The sequence below is a fragment of the Erythrolamprus reginae genome, chromosome 2 (assembly GCF_031021105.1).
Source record: "Erythrolamprus reginae isolate rEryReg1 chromosome 2, rEryReg1.hap1, whole genome shotgun sequence".
NCBI classification, from domain to species: Eukaryota; Metazoa; Chordata; class Lepidosauria; order Squamata; family Dipsadidae; genus Erythrolamprus; species Erythrolamprus reginae.
Genome location: NC_091951.1, coordinates 19465121 through 19487815, shown reverse-complemented (window position 1 = coordinate 19487815; position 22695 = coordinate 19465121). Strand labels below are relative to the sequence as shown.

Below are 22695 nucleotides of genomic sequence, written 5' to 3'. Positions count from 1 at the left end.
CTGGAACCAGCTCCCCCCAGAGATAAGAACTGCCCCTACCCTCCTTGCCTTTCGTAAACTCCTTAAAACCCACCTTTGTCATCAGGCATGGGGGAACTGAGACATCTCCCCCGGGCATATACAATTTATGCATGGTATGTTTGTATGTATGTTTGCTTAGTAAATGGGGTTTTTTAAATATTTTAAATTATAATTATTAGATTTGTCATGAACTGTTTTATTTTGTTGTGAGCCGCCCCGAGTCTGCGGAGAGGGGCGGCATACAAATCTAATAAATAAATAAATGAAATAAATAAATAAATAAAAAGGACATGCCACCCACCCCAAAACATCCTCCACTGACCCCCAGAGTTTGGCCAAACTCATGCTCATTGTATCAATGATATTATCTAACCATTTGACCCTCTGCCATCCCCTTCTCCTTTTGCCTTTAATCTTTCCTAATGCCGGGGGGGGAGGTGTGTGCCCAATGAGTCCTCTCTTCTCATTTTAAACATTAATATTGTTTTATTTTGAGATAAAACTGCCATAGTGCAATTTCTGTTGAATAATATTCTCCAAGTGATTGGATTGGCCAAACCTGTTGCCTTTTTGTAGCAGACGGTGGATAAGATGGTTCTCTTTATTCTCCTTTAGATTCTTTCTCCAAGTTGGATGTAGTTAGCCTCCAAGTATGGGTTATGATCAATGAGGACTGAATCTGATATAATTAAAAACTGCCTTACTTCCTGTAATCCCCCTCTTTAGATTCAGTCCTTGACCTAGAAGGATGTGTGCTTTCCTTCCTCTTGATCAATACTGAAGGAGTTGGACGAACTTTACTTTAACCTTATTTTGTTTTTGATGAAACAACAGGCCTCCCTGACCCCTTTAAAAAAAGAAAACATTGGGATTGCCCGGGCGAGAGTTTTTTCCCCACCTGCCGGCTTAACCGCTGACGGGATAAAAGGAGGCAATATTTGTGGCAATAGGCGAGCAAAAGCCCCCAGCCGAGGAGATGTTCTGAGTGGGGGGTTTTCTCGTAACAGCTAAGAGCCAAATAGACTGACCAGCCAGGAAGGGTTTTGGGTGTCATGGGCGGCTACCCACATTCACTCTCATGGCAGACATAGCACGCGAGCATTGGCGGAGAGCAGAGCGACAACTTTACTTTTCTCCCCTGGACGGCCTGAGCCCGCCCATCCCCTCCTCTCCCTTTCACCTGAAGGCCCTGGGAAAGCCGTAGAAGTGATGTGCCGGTGTCTGGAGGCTGTTGGGATCTGGATGGGTGTCAACAGACTCAAACTCAACCCGGATAAGACGGAGTGGCTGTGGGTTCTGCCTCCCAAGGACAATTCCATCTGTCTGTCCATAACCCTGGGGGGGATTATTGACCCCCTCAGAGAGGGTCCGCAACTTGGGCATCCTCCTCGATCCACAGCTTACATTAGAGAACCATCTTTCAGCTGTGGTGAGGAGGACATTTGCCCAGGTTCGCCTGGTGCAGCAGTTGCGCCCCTACCTGGACCGGGACTCACTGCTCATAGTCACTCATGCCCTCATCACCTCAAGGCTCAACTACTGTAATGCGCTCTACATGGGGCTACATTTGAAGAGTGTTCAGAAACTTTAGATCGTGCAGAATGCAGCTGCGAGAGCTATCAGGGGCTTTCCTAAATATGCCCATGTTACTCCAACACTCCGCAATCTGCATTGGTTGCCGATCAGTTTCCGGTCACAATTCAAAGTGTTGGTTATGACCTAAAAAGCTCTTCATGGCATCAGACCAGAATATCTCCGGGACCGCCTTCTGCCGCACGAATCCCAGCGACCAGTTAGGTCCCACAGAGTTGGCCTTCTCCAGGTCCGGTCGACTAAACAATGTCATCTGGCGGGACACAGTGGAAGAGCCTTCTCTGTGGCGGCCCCGACTCTCTGGAACCAACTCCCCCAAATATCCGAGTTGCCCCCACCCTCCTTGCCTTTCGCAAGCTCCTTAAAACCCACCTCTACCATCAGGCATGGGGGAATTGAAATTTCCCTCCCCCCCTAGGCTTATAGAATTTATACATGGTATGTTTGTATGTATGATTGTTTCTTTAAATTGGGGTTTTAAAGATTATTTTTAATATTAGATTTGTTTACATTGTCTTTTTTATTGTTGTTAAAATAAAAAGCCCAGAAAGGGGGACTCCCCCCGCCATGAATGAGCCACCTGCATTTCCTTTGGAGGCTAGCTCCACCCCTTGAGAAAGGACGTATTGGGAAGATCCAACACCCCATCTCAAATGGAACTAAGTTTGATGGATCCTCACTGCAACCCCATACCTGCCATGGCTGCAGCATTGGAGCTCCCAATCTCTTTTCCATTTTCTTCCTTTTCCACCTGGATCTGGAGGAATATGCAGCATTCAAGGCATGGGACAGAGTCTTAATGAGAGCATACACATGGTGCTCATTTCGGATCCAGAACTTATTCCTTTTCTTTTGGGTCTCCAATGGTCCTTTCTGGGTGCATCTTCTCCGACCTTTGACAGAAAAGACCTGTTTTGAAAAAGAACAATTAAAGGTCTTATATTCAAAGTGGCGTTCCACAAACAGATTGGGTTCAAAGTCATCATCTTCTAGCCTTGTTTTCCCCTGAAAATTAAAGGTCCAAACACTATGGACACTTTTGAAAAGTTTGTGCCTTCCCATCTGATATTGTCCTAAGACAGCGATGATCCACACTTTCCCTTTAATACATCCTAAGAAACATTCAATTATTAAATGATGAGGGATAATTCTGTCCAACAAAGGAAGGTATTCCATGAAGTGGACAAAGATGTTGACTTGTCTCCACTTAGAGATGACATTCCTGATGGGTTCTGTATGTCCATTCACTGAGAATCGCTGTGATATAACAACAAAAATTCCATTCCTGAAAAGCATAGGAGTAAGTGTCCTCAAAAAATGTTCTCCCTCCTCTGTGTCTGAAGCAAACAGACCAATCAAGATCCATTGGAAATGGAGGAGCAGTTGGACAATTCTTGGATAATGGAACCCTAATTTGGTGAACATACGATAGAAAAAGGGAAATTTACTTTTATCACTCAGATCTGCTGAAGACATTCTACTGCTTATCTGAAAAAAACAATGCAGAATGTTTGGTTATATTCGGAGTTAGATCAAGATAAAAAATATTTAATAAATAAATCTCGATTTTTGAGCTCATGTTAGAATAATTTATTGTTAAAAAAAATCATGAGCTATACAAAATACAAATCAGAAAATATTAATAAAGTTTAAAAAACATACCGGTAATATAAAAAATAAAAGGATCAAATTAAACAAAAAGAAGAATGCAAACCATATTTCTGTATCATCACTACAATTTACTGCTATCAGATCCACACATGCGCAGAGAGTAAAACACAGACACAAACCTGTGGGACTTTGTAGGTGGCTACTAACATTGACATCTGGATGGAGACATCACTATCGGCTCCATCCAGAAGAACTAAAAGATTATCTTTCCTTCCACAGCTGTAATTGGGGACATTGACTTCTCCAACAGAGAGCATGTCCAGCAAAGCATCTGAAGTGCCAATGGTGCTCAAAGAGTTGTCATGGATGTTGTAGCCAAGTGTGAGGTTGTGCAGAAGCTGGGATTTCTTGTTGACCTCTTGAATGGCAAAAATGAAGCGTATGATTCTTGATGCATCAAAAGGTAAAATACTGTAAAATAATATAAATTTGATCATCATCAACATCAATATCAACAACAAAATATGTATTTATTCTATTTTATTTCTATTTGTCTCCAAAGCCTCTTAATCCAATATTGACCTAAAGCAAGATGGTATTCACCCATCACCACCGAGTTTTCATGAGTTTTAGGGATAGAGATAGTCTTTCACCATTTCTTAGAAATATACCATTATTTGTAGCAGTACCAATTTTTATCATTTATTTATTGGATTTATTGGATTTGTATGCCGCCCCTCTCCAGAGACTCGGGGCGGCTGACAGCGACAATAAAACAGTGTACAATAGTAATTTGGTATTGATGATTAAAAATCAATTAGTATAAAAACCAAACATACATACATACATACATACCATGCATAGAATTGTAAAGGCCTAGGGGGAAAGAGGATCTCAATTCCCCCATGCCTGGCGGCAGAGGTGGGTTTTAAGTTGTTTACGAAAGGCAAGGAGGGTGGGGGGAGTTCTAATCTCTGGGGGGAGTTGGTTCCAGAGGGCCGGGGCCGCCACAGAGAAGGCTCTTCCTCTGGGTCCCCCCAGGTGACATTGCTTAGTTGACGGGACCCGGAGAAGATCCACTCTGTGGGACCTAACTGGTCGCTGGGATTCGTGCAGCAGAAGGCGGTCCCTGAGGTAATCTGGTCCGGTGCCATGAAGGGCTTTATAGGTCATAACCAACACTTTGAATTGTGACCGGAAACTGATCGGCAACCAATGCAGACTGCGGAGTGTTGGAGTAACATGGGCATATTTAGGAAAGCCCATGATTGCTCTCGCAGCTGCATTCTGCACGATCTGAAGTTTCCGAACATTTTTCAAAGGTAGCCCCATGTAGAGAGCATTACAGTAGTCAAGCCTCGAGGTGATGAGGGCATGAGTGACCGTGAGCAGTGACTCCCGGTCCAAGTAGGGTCACAACTGGTGCACAAGGCGAACCTGGGCAAATGTCCCCCTCGCCACAGCCGAAAGATGTTTCTCTAAAGTGAGCTGTGGATTGAGGAGGACGCCCAAGCTGGTAGCTGGCTTGTAAAATAATTCAATTATTCAAGGAGAATAAGAGGAAGAGGATTTTTGATCAATCAACCAGAAAAGCAATGTCTAAAGAATGTCATCAATTCCTATGAGGATTAGACATTGAATAAAAATGAGTCATTATGAATATGTGGAAATAGGTTAGACAGAGGCAACTACAACCTTTTCAACATCTACTTTTGGCAGTGGTCTAGAATCAAGTGATAAATTCAGCACTGGACAAGAAGGGGGGGGGAATCTGGACTTTTTTCAGGGTTTTTCCCCCTGCTCTATATTTGGATTTTACTCTCTTACACAAAATAAGACCAAAAAAAGCCAGCTGGAACAATAAAAAAAGTTCAAAAAAATAGAAATGCCCCTGCAACATAGAAATGAATGAAAAAGAAAGCAGAAAAGAAAAGCAATTAGAACTGCAATTGGACAGAATGCATTTGTAAGGCCACACTTGGAATACATCATTCCAGTTTTGGTCGTCATGAGGTAAAAAAGACGTTGAGACTCTAGAAAGAGTGCAGAGAAGATCAACAAAGATGATTAGGGGACTGGAGGTTAAAAGTTATAAAGAATTATTGCTGGCATTGGGTATAATGAAAAGAAGGACCAGGGGAGACATGATAGCAGTGTTGTTGTTGTTGTTATTTTTTATTAAATTTATATGCCAATATCTCAGGGGCTGCCACAAAGAAGAGGGAGTCAAACTATTATCCAAAGCATCTGAGGGTAGAACAAGAAGCAATGGGTGGAAACTAAACAAGGAGATAAGAAACCTGGAACGAAAGAGAAATTTCCTGACAGTTAGAACAATTAATCCGTGGAACAGCTTCCCTCCAGAAATTATAAATATTCCAATGCTGGATGTTTTTAAGAAGAGATTGAATAAACCTTCGTTTGAAGTGGTTTCCTACAAGAGCAAGGGTTTGGACTAGAAGACCTCCAAGGTCCCTTCCAACTCCGTCATTCAATTCTATTCTAACTGTACCACACTGAATGACTTACGTTTGAGATTGACTAGAAGGATCCATGCTGAAAGACAAAGTTGCAGGCAATTTTCTTGTTGCACTGATGATCACACTAATAAGATGGTCTCCTGGCCTGTAATGGCTCCATGGTCTTTTTCTATCCTGGTTCTCTAAATTCAGACTGCACTCATTTCTTAGCCTCCCAGAGACTGGCTGCAACAACAGCAGAGTCAGAAGCAGAATCAGGAAGTCCATAACTGATATGGCTGAATCAACCCCTTTGAAACAAGAACAAGAAGAGTTAGGGGGAAAATTCAAAGCATTCTCACAAGATGGAAATGAAAGTGGCTTTCCTGATTCTGATATCAGCAAACCAAGCTTCAACTGGAAAGGAGAGAAAGATAGACTCGAGAGTATAGACGCTGCTTGTCTCAACAAAAATGTGGCACAAAGAGTATGGCTTAATGAATTTATTCTTTCCTGATGTAAGATCCCTTCCATGTTGCTTCCCTGTGATGTTTATATCAAAAGCAGACCTTGGAGAAGTAGCAGAACAAATCTCAATGCTGGGATAGTAATAATTACACTGGGGAGCAATTTTTCCTCTTGGAATGCTGACGGTCTTTCAGAGCTCCATGTGTAAAGGGGCAGCTGGAGAAAAATATATTAGTAAAATGTCACAGCTATTCCCCAAGAGACACTTGTTCTGTAATAGTTGCGGTCCTTCCTGCCGACTGCCAGCAGTTTGGGAGTTGGAATCACACCAGAGCTCAAAGTTGATTTCCATTTTTTCGAGATCAGTAAAATGAGGAGCCAGATTGTTAGGGGTAATATGCTGATTCTGTAAATTGCTTAGAGAGGGCTGTAAAGAATGTGAAGAAGAATATATTGAACAGGAAAAGAGTAAAAATATTTGAGCATATAACAATAGCCATAACTAGGAAAATATAGAAATGAGAAGGAAATACAAGGGTGTAAAGCTGTATTAATGGAATTAAATTCTTCATCAATGTTCCCTCTCATTTTTTTTCAGTGTGGGCGGAAAAGTATAGTGTCTGAGCGGCAGTCCCCTTGGGACTGGGCGGCATAGAAAAAATAATAAATAAATAAATAAATAAATAGATAGATAGATAGATAGATAGATAGATAAATAAGAAATAAAATCCCTTTTTTATTAAAAGAAATTAATAATTTAAAAAAACCAAAATCCTTTACTATTAAAACTAAAACAACCAGCAAAACCAAAAACATAACTATTAATAAAAACAGGTGAGGGCTGGGTTTTTTTTTCTCTGTTATTATTTAAGTGCTTTGACCATATGCTTTAAATCAAGAGTCACTTCTCTCTCTGTTTCTCTCTTTCCTGTCATTCTCTGCCGCAATCATTTTCTCATTTCTCTTTTTTTCTCCCCTTTTTTCTATCATTTCTCTCTCTCTCTTCCTTCCACTCCTCTCTCTCTCTCTTGCTTTCTCTGTCTCTCTCTTGCTTTCTTCCTCTCTCATCTCTCTCTCTCTCTTTCTCTCTCCCCCTCTTTCTGTCTCTCTCTTTTTCTCACTTTCTCTCTTGTTTTCTTTCTCTCTCTTTCTCTCACTCTTTCTCTCTCTTGTTCTCTCTCTCTTGCTATCTCCTTCTCTCTCCCCTCTTTCTCTCTCTTTCTCACTTTCTCTTTCTTGCTTTCTCTCTCTCTTTCTCTCTCTCTTTCTCTCTTGTTTTCTTTCTCTCACTCTTTCGCTCTCTTGTTCTTTCTCTCTTGCTATCTCTTTCTCTCCCCCTCTTTCTCTCCCCCTCTTTATCTCTCTCTATCTTTCTCACTTTCTCTCTATCTTGCTCTGTCTGTTGCTCCCACTCTCTCTCGTTCTCTCTCCATTCTTCTCACAGCGGAGAGTGGCGAAAGTGATTTTCAATGTTGGGCGCGTGGGCGCGCGCGCTCCCCATCCCCCTGCCAGCCTGCCCGGAACATTCAAAATAAGAAAAACCTTCACCGGCAAAGATTTTTCTTATTTTGAATGTTCCAAGCATGCTGGCAGGGGGATGGGGAACCCGCGCGCCCAACATTGAAAATCACCTTCGCCGGCCTCCGCTGTGAGAACACCTGCCCCGCCTCTCCTGCAGCTCCCTCGCTGACAACCTGGGACGAAATCGCTCTTGGTGAAGGGACTGCGAAAGGGGCAAGGCGGGCGTTCCCGCTGCGGGAGGAGCCGCGCCCCAAGACGGGAAGCAGAGGAGAAGAAATAGAGGCGGATTGGGTGGGCGGGTGGGGGGCAGTGGCGAGAAGCCAGGGGTGCAAGGGGGCCGGAGGCGTGGGGGGGCAGAGGCACGGGGGGCAGGGGCGGCTGCGGCTCCTTGCGTGCTCTTAGAAAAAGATGCGCGGAGGGGTGTTTTGGGGTGCGCGCGCACAGATGCACGCAGCTTAGCAGGAACAGAGTTCTTCATATATATAATGTACATGTTTGTTTGTATGTAATATTGTTTGTTTGTTTTATTGTTCTTTTTTAATTGGAAAATTGCAATAAAAAAATTTTTTTAAAAAATAATGCGAAGCAATATATACCATACTTTTTGGAATAGACTCACCGGAGTTTAAAACACACCTAGATATTAGAAGTGGAAAAGAAGGAAAAAAAATTCTGAAACAAATGGTGTAGTAAAGTACTATTTAATGAAACACTAGTGTAGCAGAATAATTTTTATAAACATGAATATTTTTACAACCTTGTACACTTTTTACAAACTTTAAACTTGACAGCTTTAAGGCTAGTGGACTTCAACTCCCAGAATTCCTCCTCCAGTCCTCCAGTCATGCTAGTTGGAATAATTTGAAGGCAGTGGTTTACCTTAAATTTGTATCTATTGTGTGCTCGTGTGTTGTTGTGGTTGAAGCTAAAGTAATAATTGATGGGCAGGACATTGTAGTGGGTAATGTTATGTACTATGCTTAGGTCAGACTTAAGGTGGCATAGGTCTAAACCCAAAATTTCACGTTTGGTGGCATAGGTATTCTGTTGCAAGCAGAGGTGTAGAGGACTCTTCTCATGAAATATCTCTGGATTCTCTCAATTGTATTAATGTCCGATATGCAGCGCGGGTTCCAGACAAATGAGCTGTATTCAAGAATTGGTCTAGCAAATATTTTGTATGCTCTAGTTAGTACTAACGGAGAAGAAGCTACACAAGATGACATTTACAACTCTTAATGCTTGTTTGGCAATTGTGGAGGAAATTGATTGCCCTTAAAATGGAACCCAAATGTTTGCTATCGATAAAAGCACTGTATATATGTAAGGACTTGTTTAGAGTGATGTTTGGCTCAATTAAGAGCAATTCCTAGATTCGCCCACGTTTCTGCAACACTCCGTGGCCTACATTGGCTGCCGATCAGTTTCCGGTCACAATTCAAAGTGTTGGTTATGACCTTTAAAGCCCTGCATAGCATTGGACCAGAGTACCCCTGGAACCGCCTGCTACCGCACAAATCCCAGCGACCGATAAGGTCCCACAGAGTTGGCCTTCTCCGGGTCCTGTCAACCAAACAATGTCGTTTGGCGGGCCCCCGGGGAAGAGCCTTCTCTGTGGCAGCCCTGGCCCTCTGGAATCAACTCCCCCCAGAGATTAGAACTGCCCCCACACTCCTCGTCTTTCGTAAATTACTCAAGACCCATCTATACTGCCAGGCATGGGGGAGTTGAGACACCTTTTCCCCAGGCTTTTTTATGTTTATGTTTGGGTATGTATATGTTGTTTGCTATTTTAAATACCATAGGGTTTTGTGTGCTTTTTAATTTTAGATTTGTTTTCACTGGAATACTGTGTTTATTATTGTTATGAGCCACCCCGAGTCTTCAGAGAGGGGCGGCATACAAATCTAATAAATTGAATTGAATTGAATTGAATTCTTAACAAATGTAAAAGGAAGAGTGAATGTTTGTTGTAAGGCCCCAAGAATCAAGAGAAACATGGAAGTTACTCCTGAGTAATTTTTAAATACCGTGTTTCCCCGATAGTAAGACACCCCCGATTGTAAGACATATGAGGGGTTTTATGGGGGTCGGCTAATATAAGCCATACCCCGAAAGTAAGACATATGTCTTACTTTCGGGGAAACATTGGGGTATTGCAGGGGGGGAGCCCGATGACCTCGGGAAGACCCAGGGAAGGTTTCTTCGGCCGCCCAGCAGCTGATCTGCTCGGCAGCGCGGCAGCAGCCCTGGCGGCGGTTCCCTCGGCCCCAGCGCCGTCCTTCGCTTTGCCAAGAGTTCACGGCGCTGGCGAGGGAGTTGCGCGCCCATGAGAGTCTCCCATACGCAGCCTGGTGCCAGCTGGCGGTGGCGCGCTGCGTAAGGGAGACTCTCCTGGGTGCGCAACTCCCTCACCAGCGCCGCGAACTGCTCCGCCACTTCAAGAAGACCCAGGGAAGGTTTCTTCGGCCGCCCAGCAGCTGATCTGCTCAGCAGCGCGGCAGCAGCCCTGGCGGCAGTTTCCTCACCAGCGCCGCGAACTCTTGGCAAAGCGAAGGACGGCGCTGGGGCCGAGGGAACCGCCGCCAGGGCTTCTGCCGTGCTGTCGAGCAGATCAGCTGCTGGGCGGCCGAAGAAACCTTCCCTGGGTCTTCTCGAAGCGGCGGAGCAGTTCGCGGCGCTGGCGAGGGAGTTGCGCGCCCAGGAGAGTCTCCCTTACACAGCGCGCCACCGCCAGCTGGCACCAGGCTGCGTAAGGGAGATTCTCCTGGGCGCGCAGCTCCCTCGCCAGCGCCGTGAACTGCTCCGCCGCTTCGGCCAGGGCCGGAGCTGCGCCCGCTGCTTCGCCCGCCTCCTTTCCGGCAGCTCCCCGCGCGCCCATCCCCTTCACCTCGCCGCGGCGAGGCGAAGGGCGCGCGGGGAGCTGCCGGAAAGGAGGTGGGCGAAGGAGGGCGCAGCTCCGGCCGCTCGCCTCGCCCACCCACCCGGTGTCTCCGAAGCTTACCGGCCGGGACGGGCAACACGGCATCCGCTTGAGATGCCAGTGGGAGCAGTGGGAGCAGCAGGAACAGCAACAAGCAGCGAAGCAGCCCGGCTAAGGCTTCTCCTGCCGACAGGCGCCCGCCAGAGACCGGTAAGCTTCGGAGACGCCGGGTGGGCGGACACGTGTCAAGGCCGACGTGTGCACCGGACGCGGCTGCCACATCATGGCGGGGCCTGGACAGGGCGGGCAGGCAGGGATGCGGATGTGTCTCCTTGTGTTTGTGTGTGGGGGGGAGGGTGCTACTACTTTTTACCGGACACGGGTGTTGCGGGTTCGGGTAGGTGGGTTGGCCGGGTGTGTCTTATTTTTTCCAATATAAGACATACCCCGAAAGTAAGACATAGGGGGGCTTTTGGGGGTAAAAAGAAAGTAAGACACTGTCTTACTATCGGGCGGTAGTTCTCTACAGCAGTGTTTCCCAACCGGTGTGCCGCGGCACAATAGTGTACCGCGAGACACAGGCAGGTGTGCCGCGAAGTTACTAGGGAAGCTCCAGCTGGGCGGGGCGCTGCCGGTGACTCCGATCTGGAGCTCCCATTCGCAGCTGTCCCCCGGCTCCTGTCCGATGCTGCTGCTTCCAGCACAAACCTGTTGGGCCCCAAAGAAGGAAGGCAGGAAAAAGGAGAGCTTAATTCTTCCGCGTAAGGAGCTGGGCGTTGGAGTTTGGGGTGGGGAGCAATGAAAGTGCGGAGGCTGGCTCCGCGGCTGCCCCCACCCCCCAGTGCCTCCGCTCCCCTCGTGCCCCTGGCTTCTCGCCACTGACGCCCGCCCGATCTGCCCCTTTCTCCAGCTCCTCCCGCAGTGGTGGCTGCAATGGCGGCGAGTGCTTGGAGAAAACCTTCTCACAGCGGAAGTCGGAGAAGGTTCTTTGGAACGTCGGGGGTGCGTGCGTGAGTGCGCCCTATCCCCCAGCCAGCCTACCCGGAAAAAGCTTTGCCGGCCTCCGCAGAGAAGAAAGGAAGAGAGAGAACAAGAAAGAGGAAGGAAGAAAGAAAGAAAGAAAGAGATAGCAAGAGAGACAGAATGAGAGAGAGAGAGAGAAAGAAAGAAAGAGACAGCAAGAGGGGGGAAGGAGGGAGAGAGAAAGCAAAAGAGAGAGGAAGGAAGAGAGAAAGAAAGAAAGAGATAGCAAGAGAGACAGAATGAGAGAGAGAGAGAAAGAGAAAGAAAGATACAGCAAGAGGGGGGAAGGAGGGAGAGAGAAAGAGAGCAAAGAGAGAGGAAGGAAGAGAGAAAGAATGAGAGAGAGAAAGAGACAGCAAGAGAGACAGAATGAGAGAGAGAGAGAAAGAGAAAAAGAAAGAAAGAGACAGCAAGAGGGGGGAAGGAGGGAGAGAGAAAGAGCAAAAGAGAGAGGAAGGAAGCGAGAAAGAAAGAGATAGCAAGAGAGACAGAATGAGAGAAAGAAAGGAAAGAAAGAAAGAAAGAGACAGCAAGAGGAGGAAAGGAGGGAGAGAGAAAGAGCAAAAGAGAGGAAGGAAGGGAGAAAGAAAGGGATGGAGAGAGAGAGAAAGAGGGAGGGAGAGAGAAATAGAACGAAAGGGAGGAAGAGAGATTTTTTTGTCCAAACTTTTTGCAAACCCCCCCCCCCCCCGCTCAATGTTCCCCAGGATTTTGAAAATGTGAATAATGTGCCGCGGCTCAAAAAAGGTTGGGAAACACTGCTCTACAGTGCCAAGCTGTATGGGTGCTTTGAGAACCTCTTAGGATGTCTGCAGCAATCCACATTCCATTCGGATGCTTTTCAAAGCTTCATTGCATTGAAAACATTCACAGGGTGGCTTCTTGCATTCCAGATATCTGTCAAGCTATCATCCCCTCTCCCTTCCCACCCACCCCCCATTTATATTTTTTGCTCACTTGCTCACCCCCTCCTTTTCTGGTTTCATTCAACAACACTCAGCTGTACATTTCCACCCTGTGCCAACCCAGTGAAACAGTGGAAGTGATGTGCCGGTGTCTGTTCTGGTTTCTGGTAGAAGTTTAGTAATTACAAATAACTCTCATTAAATGCATCATTTCATGAATAAAGTAATTCCATTTATTTCTCTGCTCTCTTGTACTTCAACACATTCCTGACATCAATCGGTCCTTTATATCTCTTCTAGCTGCATTCCTCACATTCCTTTTCCTGGTTAACTTAGACAAGTTTTATTTCCTAACTACATAGCTATAAAAAACAGCCACACTGACTAAATACAATACAAAATACTTTGGCTTACTTTAGCGTGGTGAAAACCCCCCTCCATATTTCTGTTCGGCAACGTTGAAACTCCACCCTTCTTCTCCACTTGCCCCCTGATGTGCCAATTACCTCACTACAATATTTAACCCATTCCTCTCCTTAATATCTTCTTCCATACCTTTGCTCTCTACGTTTCTGAATTCTTCTGAATTTAGGATTAACCCAACATGCATCTGATTCTCCCTCGCTAGATCCTGAACTCATAGCCCCATCCTGTCGCTAGCCTCCCACCTGTTCTACTACCTGTAATCCTGGGGCCCCCACTACTTCATAAACACTATCTGAATCTGAGTCCTCAATATCTTCATCATCCTCCAACTGATCAAGAGTATGTACAACAGTGTCTCAAGGCTGTTAGGGTGTGGATGGGTGCAGCGGCAAGCAGCTACCTACTTCACTACTCTGATGGCCCTGCATGAGATTTGGCTTCTGTGCATGTGCAGCTAGCCAAATCTCGTGAGATTTCAGCTCTTTTCAGTGATTTTTTTTTACTTCCATGCATGTGCAGAAGCAAAAATCAGCAAAAATCGATGAAATCCCACGAGTGCAAGTGAGATTTCCCCCCCCCCCCCAGCTTCTTCTTTGCACATGGAAACCTAGAAGTAGTTCAGGATCCCTAGAGGAGATGTTGCTTCTTACAGTAATTATTAAAATCCTGGTCTGTGAGATCTTGCCTGATATATCTCCAGTGATTGCCTTTGATGTAAACATCAGACTGAAGCAACTTGAAAGGGATCTTGCAAGGATAAATGTCTCAGGTTACACTCAGTGTTGCACAAATTTTGGGAGCATTCAGGGACTTTGCTTCTTGAATGTACCTTTCCTTTCTCCCCTTTCCAGGTGAAGTTCTGTTTATCTCCCTCTCAGTCAAGAAATTCATTCTCAATTCCATCTTGTGAGAGTGCTTTGATTTCTTCGAACTCTCTTGTCCTTTCTTAGAATTAGGAAGAGAATTGATTCAGTCCCATGAATTATGGACTTCCTCCTTCTGTTTCTGCTTCTGCTGATGTCCCAGCCAGTCTCTGGGAAGCTGAGAAGGAAGTGCCTGAAGAGTTTTCAGAAACATGGGGGAAGGAAACTATGGAGCTATTACAGACCAGGAGACCACCTCATCAGTATAGTCTCCTTTGCCACAATGATATCTAATATAATGTTGTCTTTCAACACAGCTCCTTATAATCAACCTCCCTCGTAAGCCATTCAGTAGGGATGGAGTTGCATTCCTAATACTGTTTCCAGTCATAACACTCTTCTTTCATTTACTGCTATATTGCAGGACTTGTTTTCATTTATTGAATCATTTGGATTACCATGGCTTCTCTCTTACATCTTATTTTTTGAGACCCAAATCAAGATCTACCGCCCCCCCCCAAGTCTTGTACAATCCTGAATTAATCACAAATGGTTTATTGAAAAGTTTGTATTTGCCCCTGTCCAATCCATTTCTTTATTTTTATAACCATTCATTGATATTCAATGCCTGATTCTAGTAAGAATAGATTGTGGTTTTGTTTTTAGAATTGCTCTTCTTGGACACTTATGGAAAGTCCTCTTTGCAGATGATTCTATTTTAATGGTTGAATGATTTTGAATCTTAATCACTGCACAAATTAAACTGAGCACTATTACAAAGAATGATATATTTGTTAATATTACATCTTCATCCCACCTCCCTAACCTTAATAAAAATTAAACAGTAATTTATTTTCCGTATTGCATTTATTGCTCCAGAAAGAAACCTATACTTCATGTTTGCCATTCAACAAGTCAACAAGAATTCTCAGCTTTTGTACAATCTCACACTTGGCTACAACATCCATGACAATTGTTTGAACACCTGTGCCTCTTCAGATGCCTTGCTGGACATGCTCTCAACTGGAGAAGCCAATGTTCCCAACTACAGCTGTGGCAAGAAGGACAACCTGATGGCTGCCATATTAACCGCAATAATTTAACTTCCAGAATATTTATTGTCTCTTAAATAATAATATTTATTATTATTATTAATTGACACTTAATAGAAGGAGCCATCTTGAAAATCAATGTTACATACAATATTATTATTGCACTGATGATCACACTAATGATGCAGTCTCCTAAAGGATTGGTTTGCCTTCACTTTCTGGTTGAAGTAAAGTGTTAAAAACTCAAGCACTTCACTGGCCCATAGATCACATGTTTCCTTTAAAGTAGTCATCTTGTGTTCCATTAATTAGTTTTCAAGGTTTTGTTTATTCAACTGATTAGCAAGCAAGGCATGTTTTTCCCACACCAGAGATTCTTTGTAATTAACTTCATAATTGTTAAATCAGTTTCACAAAGCATTTATAAAGTTTTCCCAAAACAACTCTAAAATCACCTCTTTGCTGTTTATTACAAAAGATTACCAAAAATAAAGATTTCAAAAGTTGGAAAAAATTGATTTTCTTTCCTTTTAAATGAACAGAAGAGGATCCCATCCACTGACTGGTAAACATGTTTCAAACATTTGTCTGTTTATTTGCTTATTCAGTCAATCTGTCCTGTCCTATATCATAATAAAATCTCATTTCTTATATTTTTATTCCCTAGTTTCATGACAATTTCAAATATTGATTAATTTATTTTACACTTTGATGGTTATCTTTCCCCCCCCCCACAAGATCAGCTGTGCTTTTGAAGCTTTATTAGCAGCTCCAAGTGTTCTGTCGGGCTCTCTGGTAGACTTCTCTCAAAAATTCACAGGTACAAATTTCAGACACACACACGTTTGAAAATTCAAAACAATGTTCTTTATAATGAAAATTCACCTAACCTAAGCCCTCTTTTGGTATAGCAAAGAGCACTGGTCTCCAAACAAACTGGTAATTTGTACAAGTCCCTTATCAGTTCTGTGATACTTAGCTTGCAGCTGTGAGGCAATTCACAGTCCTTCTTCTTTCACAAAGTGAAACACATTTTGCTCTGGTTTAGTTTCAAAGCGGGGAAAAATCAGCACACAAAAAGTCAAAGTCAGTAAAGCAGTCACGAAACACAACGATCAGATAATCCTCCACAATGGCCAAACCCACAGGCTGCTATTTATAGCAGCCTCACTAATTACCACAGCCCCACCCAACCACAGGTGGCCTCAAGTTCTTTGATAATAATCTCTCAGTTGTTGTTGCCTATGCATCGCTCTCTGCATGCGTGGCTGTATCATTAACTCTTGTTCCGAATCCAAGGATGAGCTAGATAATTGATCTCCTTCTGAGCTGTCTGCCACACTCTCCTCCTCCCTGTCACTCATGTCTTCTTGGTCAGAGGAGCCTTCATCAGCAGATTCCACCAGGGGCAAAACAGGCCTGCAGCATGTGGATGTCTCCCCCACATCCACAGTCCTTGGGGCAGGAGCTGGGCCAGAGCTAACCACAACACCAAGGAGCCAAGCTGAGCAAAGCAAGCACGCATGGGCACACACTGACAACCAGCGAACTAATATGCTGAAGCTGAACAGGAGAAGGATGCTGGTAGCATGAGGTGGAATTTCCCCCCCTTGTTTTCCTCCCCAAAACCAAGGTGCATCTTATCCTCTGATGCATCTCATACTCTGAAAAATACAGTAACCTTGTCAACACAAGCAGGCAAACTCAATAATAACTGCAATAAATATTTAAATGTTATGAGTCTGAGAAACTATTTCATGATCAGTTATTGACTTTTATCATTAAATGTTCCTTAGTATTTAGATCTGGTCTCAGGATGATAATGTAGCACTTGGGGAAGAAGATGCAGCCCAGCAGGCCAGCACCAGAAGCCAAGATGGAGAAAACTTGCACAGCCACCATGTATTTCCCTTTGGTGCTCAAGTAGGTGGGCAGAAAGGAGATCCAGACACTGCAGAAGACCAGCATGCTGAAGGTGATCAGTTTGGCTTCATTGAATGCCCCAGGCAGGTTCCTGGCCAGGAAAGCCACTGTGAAACAAATGGCAGCAAGGAAACCCAGGTAGCTGAGAACAACATAAAATATGGTAACAGAGCTTTCATTGCACTGAAGAATGATCTCTCCAGGCTGGGAATGCATGTCAGAGTCAGGAAATGGAGGAGAAATTCCCAGCCAGATTACACAAATTACAATTTTTCCAGAAGAACCAGAAAGAATGATGGAGTTAGCCAACCTCTTCCCCAACCATCTCCTCACTCTGTTCCCTGGTTTCGTGGCCAGGAAGGCCAGCACTACCATGATTGTTTTGGCTAACACACAAGACACAGCTACTGAAAAGATTATGCTGAACATTGTTTGTCGGAGAAGGCAGGTGACTTTCCTTGGTTGGCCAATGAAGAAAAAGGAGGACAAGAAGCAAAGCAAGAGGGAAACCAGGAGGATGTAGGACAGGTCACGGTTGTTAGCTTTGACAATGGGGGTTTCTATATATTTAAGGAATATGACTAAAACAAGGCCAGTTGTTAGAAACAAGAATACAGCAAAGGAGACCAGGATGATACCCAGATGTTCTTCATAGGACAGGAAAGTTATTCTTTTGGGAATGCATTGGATTCTGTCATCAGTTGGATATTTATCATCTGGGCACTTGGTGCATTTTTCAGTAACTGAGAAAACAGTAAGTAATATTATTTTTATCGTCTCTCCTTTCACATTCAAGAAAGACTTTCTTTAGATGACAGCTGATAGTGAAAGACAAGAAAACCATAGATATTGGTAAACTGAAATATAGATATAGATATAAAATGATTTTTTTTCTGGTTGCCCATCTTAAACCAGTAGACAGATTACAGTTAAATTTTTAAAAAGACACACTATATATGACTACTTTGTAGAAATTAATTTATCACAATGCCTGGAAGAACAACCTCCAGATGATTAGGGGAGGGCTGTTGGGTTTCAATGGGCAGGGTGTTCAATACGGCAGGAGATGAAAGAAAAAAGCCAGGCCTTTGAGGTTCCACATGGTGGCAGTGTTTTAGGGAACAGATCTGCATACCTGTATATTGTATGCATGTACTGTAGGTCTGACTTTACTGTCTTCAAAAGAGTGGCCTTTATTGTCCAAATGGATTGCTGAATCTTGTCCTGATAAGTTTCTTCTTCTATGTTGTGCCATGCATTTGTGAAATGATTGTTTTTTTCTGCAAAAAAGGTCTGCACATATGTCACTGCATTGTACTGCATATATAACCTCAAAACCCTGCAGCACCAACAACAAAACAAGAAAGACTGATATACTCCCAACACATCCAACACCACAGAAGAGCAGATCAGAACCAACCCCCTTCCCCTGAGGTTGAAAATGACTGGACACACATCACCCAAAGAAGAAAAAAACAAACCATCCCCAAACTCCCACCAAGTCCAACCCACCTCCCTCCAACCCCAGTGCCTACAAGTAACAAATATGTAGTACTCCTGGCACAAGAAGATCAACAAACACCTGACAAGGAGCCACCAAGAACCAAGTACAACAATACAACACCATCAAACACAGTCATAACAAAGGCTAGCCCCCCTCTCCCCAACCCAACCAAAAAGAAAAGGAGAGTGGTGGTAATTGGTGACTCAATTCTCAGGGGAATTGAACCTGCCACCTGCAGACCAGACAATCAATCCAGAGAGGTGAGCTGCTTCCCTGGAGCCAAAATCTCTGACATAGCGCTAAACCTCACAAAAATCCTAAAGCCCACTGACTACTACCCCCTACTGGTGATCCATGCAGGGACAAACGACACAAGGAAAGACATGAATGAAATTATGAAAGACTACGACCACTTGGGCAATACAGTCAAAACGATAGGGGCACAGGTTGTCTTCTTCTCTATTCTACCCACAAGAGGACAACATCCTGTCAGAGAATGCAAAATCCCACAAATAAACCTCTGGCTAAAGAGATGGTGTCTCCAAAATAACTTTGGATTCCTTGACCACGGTCTACAATACCTTCAAGAAGGGCTCCTAGCAAGAGACGGGCTACACCTTACCAAAGCTGGAAAGAACCTCCTTGGAAATCGACTAGCCCAAGTTATCAGGAGGGCTTTAAACTAGAACTGAGAGGGGTGGTTGACCAAAGTAAGAGACTGAATAATGAACAAAACAAGAAAGGGGTACAAGTTAAGCCCACAAATAAACCAGAGGATAAAAAATGTCCACCCAGAATCAGACACAAACTCCTAAAATGCCTGTACACTAATGCACAAATCCTGGGGAACAAACAAGATGAACTGGAATTACTAATACACGAGGGCCAATACGATCTAATTGGTATTACAGAAACATGGTGGGATGAATCGCATGACTGGAACACACAGATAAAGGGCTACAATCTCTTCAAGAAAAACAGGTCAAACAAGAAAGGAGGTGGAGTTGCACTATACATAAAAGATCACTACACTGCCACTGAGCTATATCAATCCAAAGAAGATAATCCCCTAGAAATCATATGGGTTAACATAAAAGAAAAAAAGGGCAATGTTACAATTGGGGTATACTACAGGCCACGAAACCAAACAGATACAATGGATAACCTCTTTACAACCCAACTATCAGCAATATGCAACAAGCACAGCACAACAATAATGGGGGACTTTAACTACCCCGACATTAACTGGAAAACAAACTCAGTACCAAGTGGAAAGTCTGACAGATTTCTCACCAGCCTCACCAACAACTTTCTAACTCAAAAAGTGGAAACAGGAACCAGGGGGACTGCAATACTAGACCTAATTCTAACAAACAGGGAAGAAATGATAGAGGGAATAGAAGGAGAAGGGACGCTAGGTGAGAGTGACCACATCATCCTAAAATTCAACATTGTGCAATCACTAACTACAACACCCAACTCCATTACAGTCTCAGACTTCAGAAAAGTGGACTTTAACAAGCTCAGAGTGAACCTGAAAAATAAACCCTGGAAGGCACTTCTAAAGAGTAAATCCACACAGGAAGCCTGGGAAGCCCAAAAAAACACTATCATTGAGGCCCAAAACAATTCAATCCCCATGAAAAAGAAAAGAAGAAAAACTAAAATGAAACCAGCATGGCTAAACAAGGACCTCATAGACAACATAAAAGAAAAAAAAGCCAAGCACAATAAATGGAAAGAAGGACTCATAACTGTTGTGATTCCGTCCGAGGCCCCTCAGGGAACGGCTGATCTTCTGTCAGTTTCCTGCTCAGAGGGGGAGGATGAGGAACAGGAGGTGCAGGCAGACGAGGAGGAGGAATCCCAGGCTGAGGAAGAGGGGGAACAGTCAGAGGCCCCCGAGAGGGAGCTCTCCCCAGCAAGCAGCCTGGATTCCTTAGAGGAAAATGCACAAGCAATAATAGATCTGCGACAGAGAAGAGCAACACAAAGAAGGGAGCAATTAGTTAGGTACTTTCAGCACTAAAGAGGCAACAGCTGGGTTTGGGTGTGGTGCTCTCTGGAAAGGCTAAAAGGCAGACCCACCCTTCCTGGCTTGTGGAGTATTATCTTTGGGAGTCTTGGGACCTGGCTGTGATCTTTGGCGTCTTGGAATTCTGGTTTGTGACTTTGAATACTGAAACCTTGGGGGGAAAAGGTGGGGGTGTTATGCTCTACAGTGGTGGGTGTGCCAGCAAGAAGTTTGCTGTATTGTCTGGACATCAGGACTCTGCTGTAAAGTCTCCTAGCCTGCCTGTTGGGAAGAACAGGTTTTTCTCTGTGTTTATTTCTCAAGCTATAAAGTACTTTTGCTTTTACCAGCGTGTCTGGCTGTTTTTTCCAGTTGGTGTGGAGGTCTGGGGGAACCCAGACAGAACAATAACCAAGGTGGAATATCAGCAAACAGCCAGAACCTGCAAACAAAAAATAAAAACAGCAAAAGCTCAACACGAACAATACCTCGCAATGAAAGTTAATGACAACAAAAAAAGTTTCTTCAATCACATAAACAACAAGAAGAAAATCAAGGAAACAGTCACTATATTAAAAATTAAGATGGTAATGAAATCACAGACAACAGAGATAAAGCACAGCTGCTCAATGCCTACTTTACATCAGTCTTCACACATAAAGGAACCAACCAACCAAGCTACAACTTAACTGCAACAAACTGCCCCAGAATCGAACTCACTGCAGATAAAGCTACTATTAGGGACTACTTGTGGGAGCTCAATGAGTACAAATCACCGGGACCTGATGGACTTCACCCCAGAGTCCTAAAAGAACTGGCAGAAACCATAGCGGAACCTCTTCTCCTCATCTACCAAAAATCTTGGGCCACTGGAGACCTACCAGATGACTGGAAACAAGGTGATGTAGTTCCCATCCACAAAAAGGGTAAAAAGACGGATCCAGACAACTACAGATCTATTAGTCTGACTTCAATACCTGGAAAAATACTGGAGAAAATAATACAAAAACAGCTTTGCCACTACCTGGAAATAAGCAGGATAATATCCAACAGCCAACACGGTGTTGTCAGAAACAAATCATGCCAAACCAATCTCATATCCTTTTTCAACACCATAACCAAATCAGTAGACCAGCGCAACATAGTGGACCTCATATACTTAGACTTCATCAAAGCTTTCAATAAAGTTGACCACAATCTCCTAATCAACAAATTAGAAAAAAGCGGAGTAGATTAAAACACATGCAGATGGATTAATAGTTGGCTGACTCACCGCACCCACCGAGTTGTCCTCAACGGTTCCAAATCCACATGGAAGAAAGTAGGCAGCGGGGTACCACAGGGTTCTGTCCTGGGCCCTGTGCTCTTCAACATTTTCATCAATGACCTGGACGAGGAATAGAAGGGTAACTAATCAAATTCGCAGACGACACCAAGCTGGTGGGGGTAGCCAACACCCTTGAAGACAGGCTCAAATTACAGAAAGACCTGGACAGACTAACACAGTGGGCCCACACCAGCAAAATGATGTTCAACACCTAGGTAAAAAAAAACCTGGACACACATACAGCATGGGAGAAACCCCTCTCAGCAGTAGCGACGGCAAAAGAGATCTCGGAGTCTTGGTGGATAATCAACTAAACATGAGCCAACAATGTGCAGGAGCAACCAAAAAAGCCAATACAATCCTAAACTGCATCAACAGGGGAATACAATCCAAGACCAGTGAAGTCTTAATACCACTCTATTACTATTCCCTGGTCAGGCCACACCTGGAGTACTGTGTTCAGTTCTGGTCACCACCCTTCGAAAAAGACAATGAAACTCTGGAGAAGGTGCAGAAAAGAGCAACCAAAATTATCAGGGGTCTAGAAATCAAGACTTACGAAGAGAGACTGCAGGAACTGGGCATCGATAGCCTAGAGAAAAGGAGGGCCAGAGCGAACATGATAGCAGTCTACAGGTATACGAGGGGTTGCCACAGAGAGGAGGGGATCACTTTATTCTCCAGGGCACCGGAGGGCTGGACGAGGAACAACGGCTGGAAGCTGACCAAGGACAGATTCAACCTGGAAATAAGGAAGAACTTCCTGACGATCAGAACGATCAACCAGTGGAACAACCTACCAGCGGACGTTGTGAACTCCAATACTCTGGACATTTTAAAGAGGAAATAGGACTGCCATTTGGCTGGGATGCTATAGGGTTCCTGCTTAGGCAGGGGGTTGGGCTTGATGACCCACCTGGTCCCTTTCAATTCTAACAATAAATACATAAATACATAAATACATAAATACATAAATGCATAAATGCATAAATGCATAAATGCATAAATGCATAAATAAATAAATAAATGCATAAATAAATAAATAAATAAACCACATTGCTC

General features: G+C 44.1%; 1 protein-coding gene across 1 annotated transcript in view; it reads right to left on the bottom strand.

Moving 5' to 3' along the window:
• The window catches only part of LOC139163210 (vomeronasal type-2 receptor 26-like), a 64698-nt gene that overhangs the window by 24380 nt on the left and 17623 nt on the right, over positions 1-22695 (bottom strand). The window contains exons 5-10 of the mRNA XM_070744171.1: positions 16639-17531; positions 11166-11304; positions 10678-10869; positions 3405-3643; positions 2308-2371; positions 1202-1259 (exon numbers count right to left, since the gene is read on the bottom strand). Coding sequence (XP_070600272.1) covers positions 1202-1259; positions 2308-2371; positions 3405-3643; positions 10678-10869; positions 11166-11304; positions 16639-17531 — 1585 coding nt within the window. The remainder of the gene's footprint in view (positions 1-1201; positions 1260-2307; positions 2372-3404; positions 3644-10677; positions 10870-11165; positions 11305-16638; positions 17532-22695) is intronic.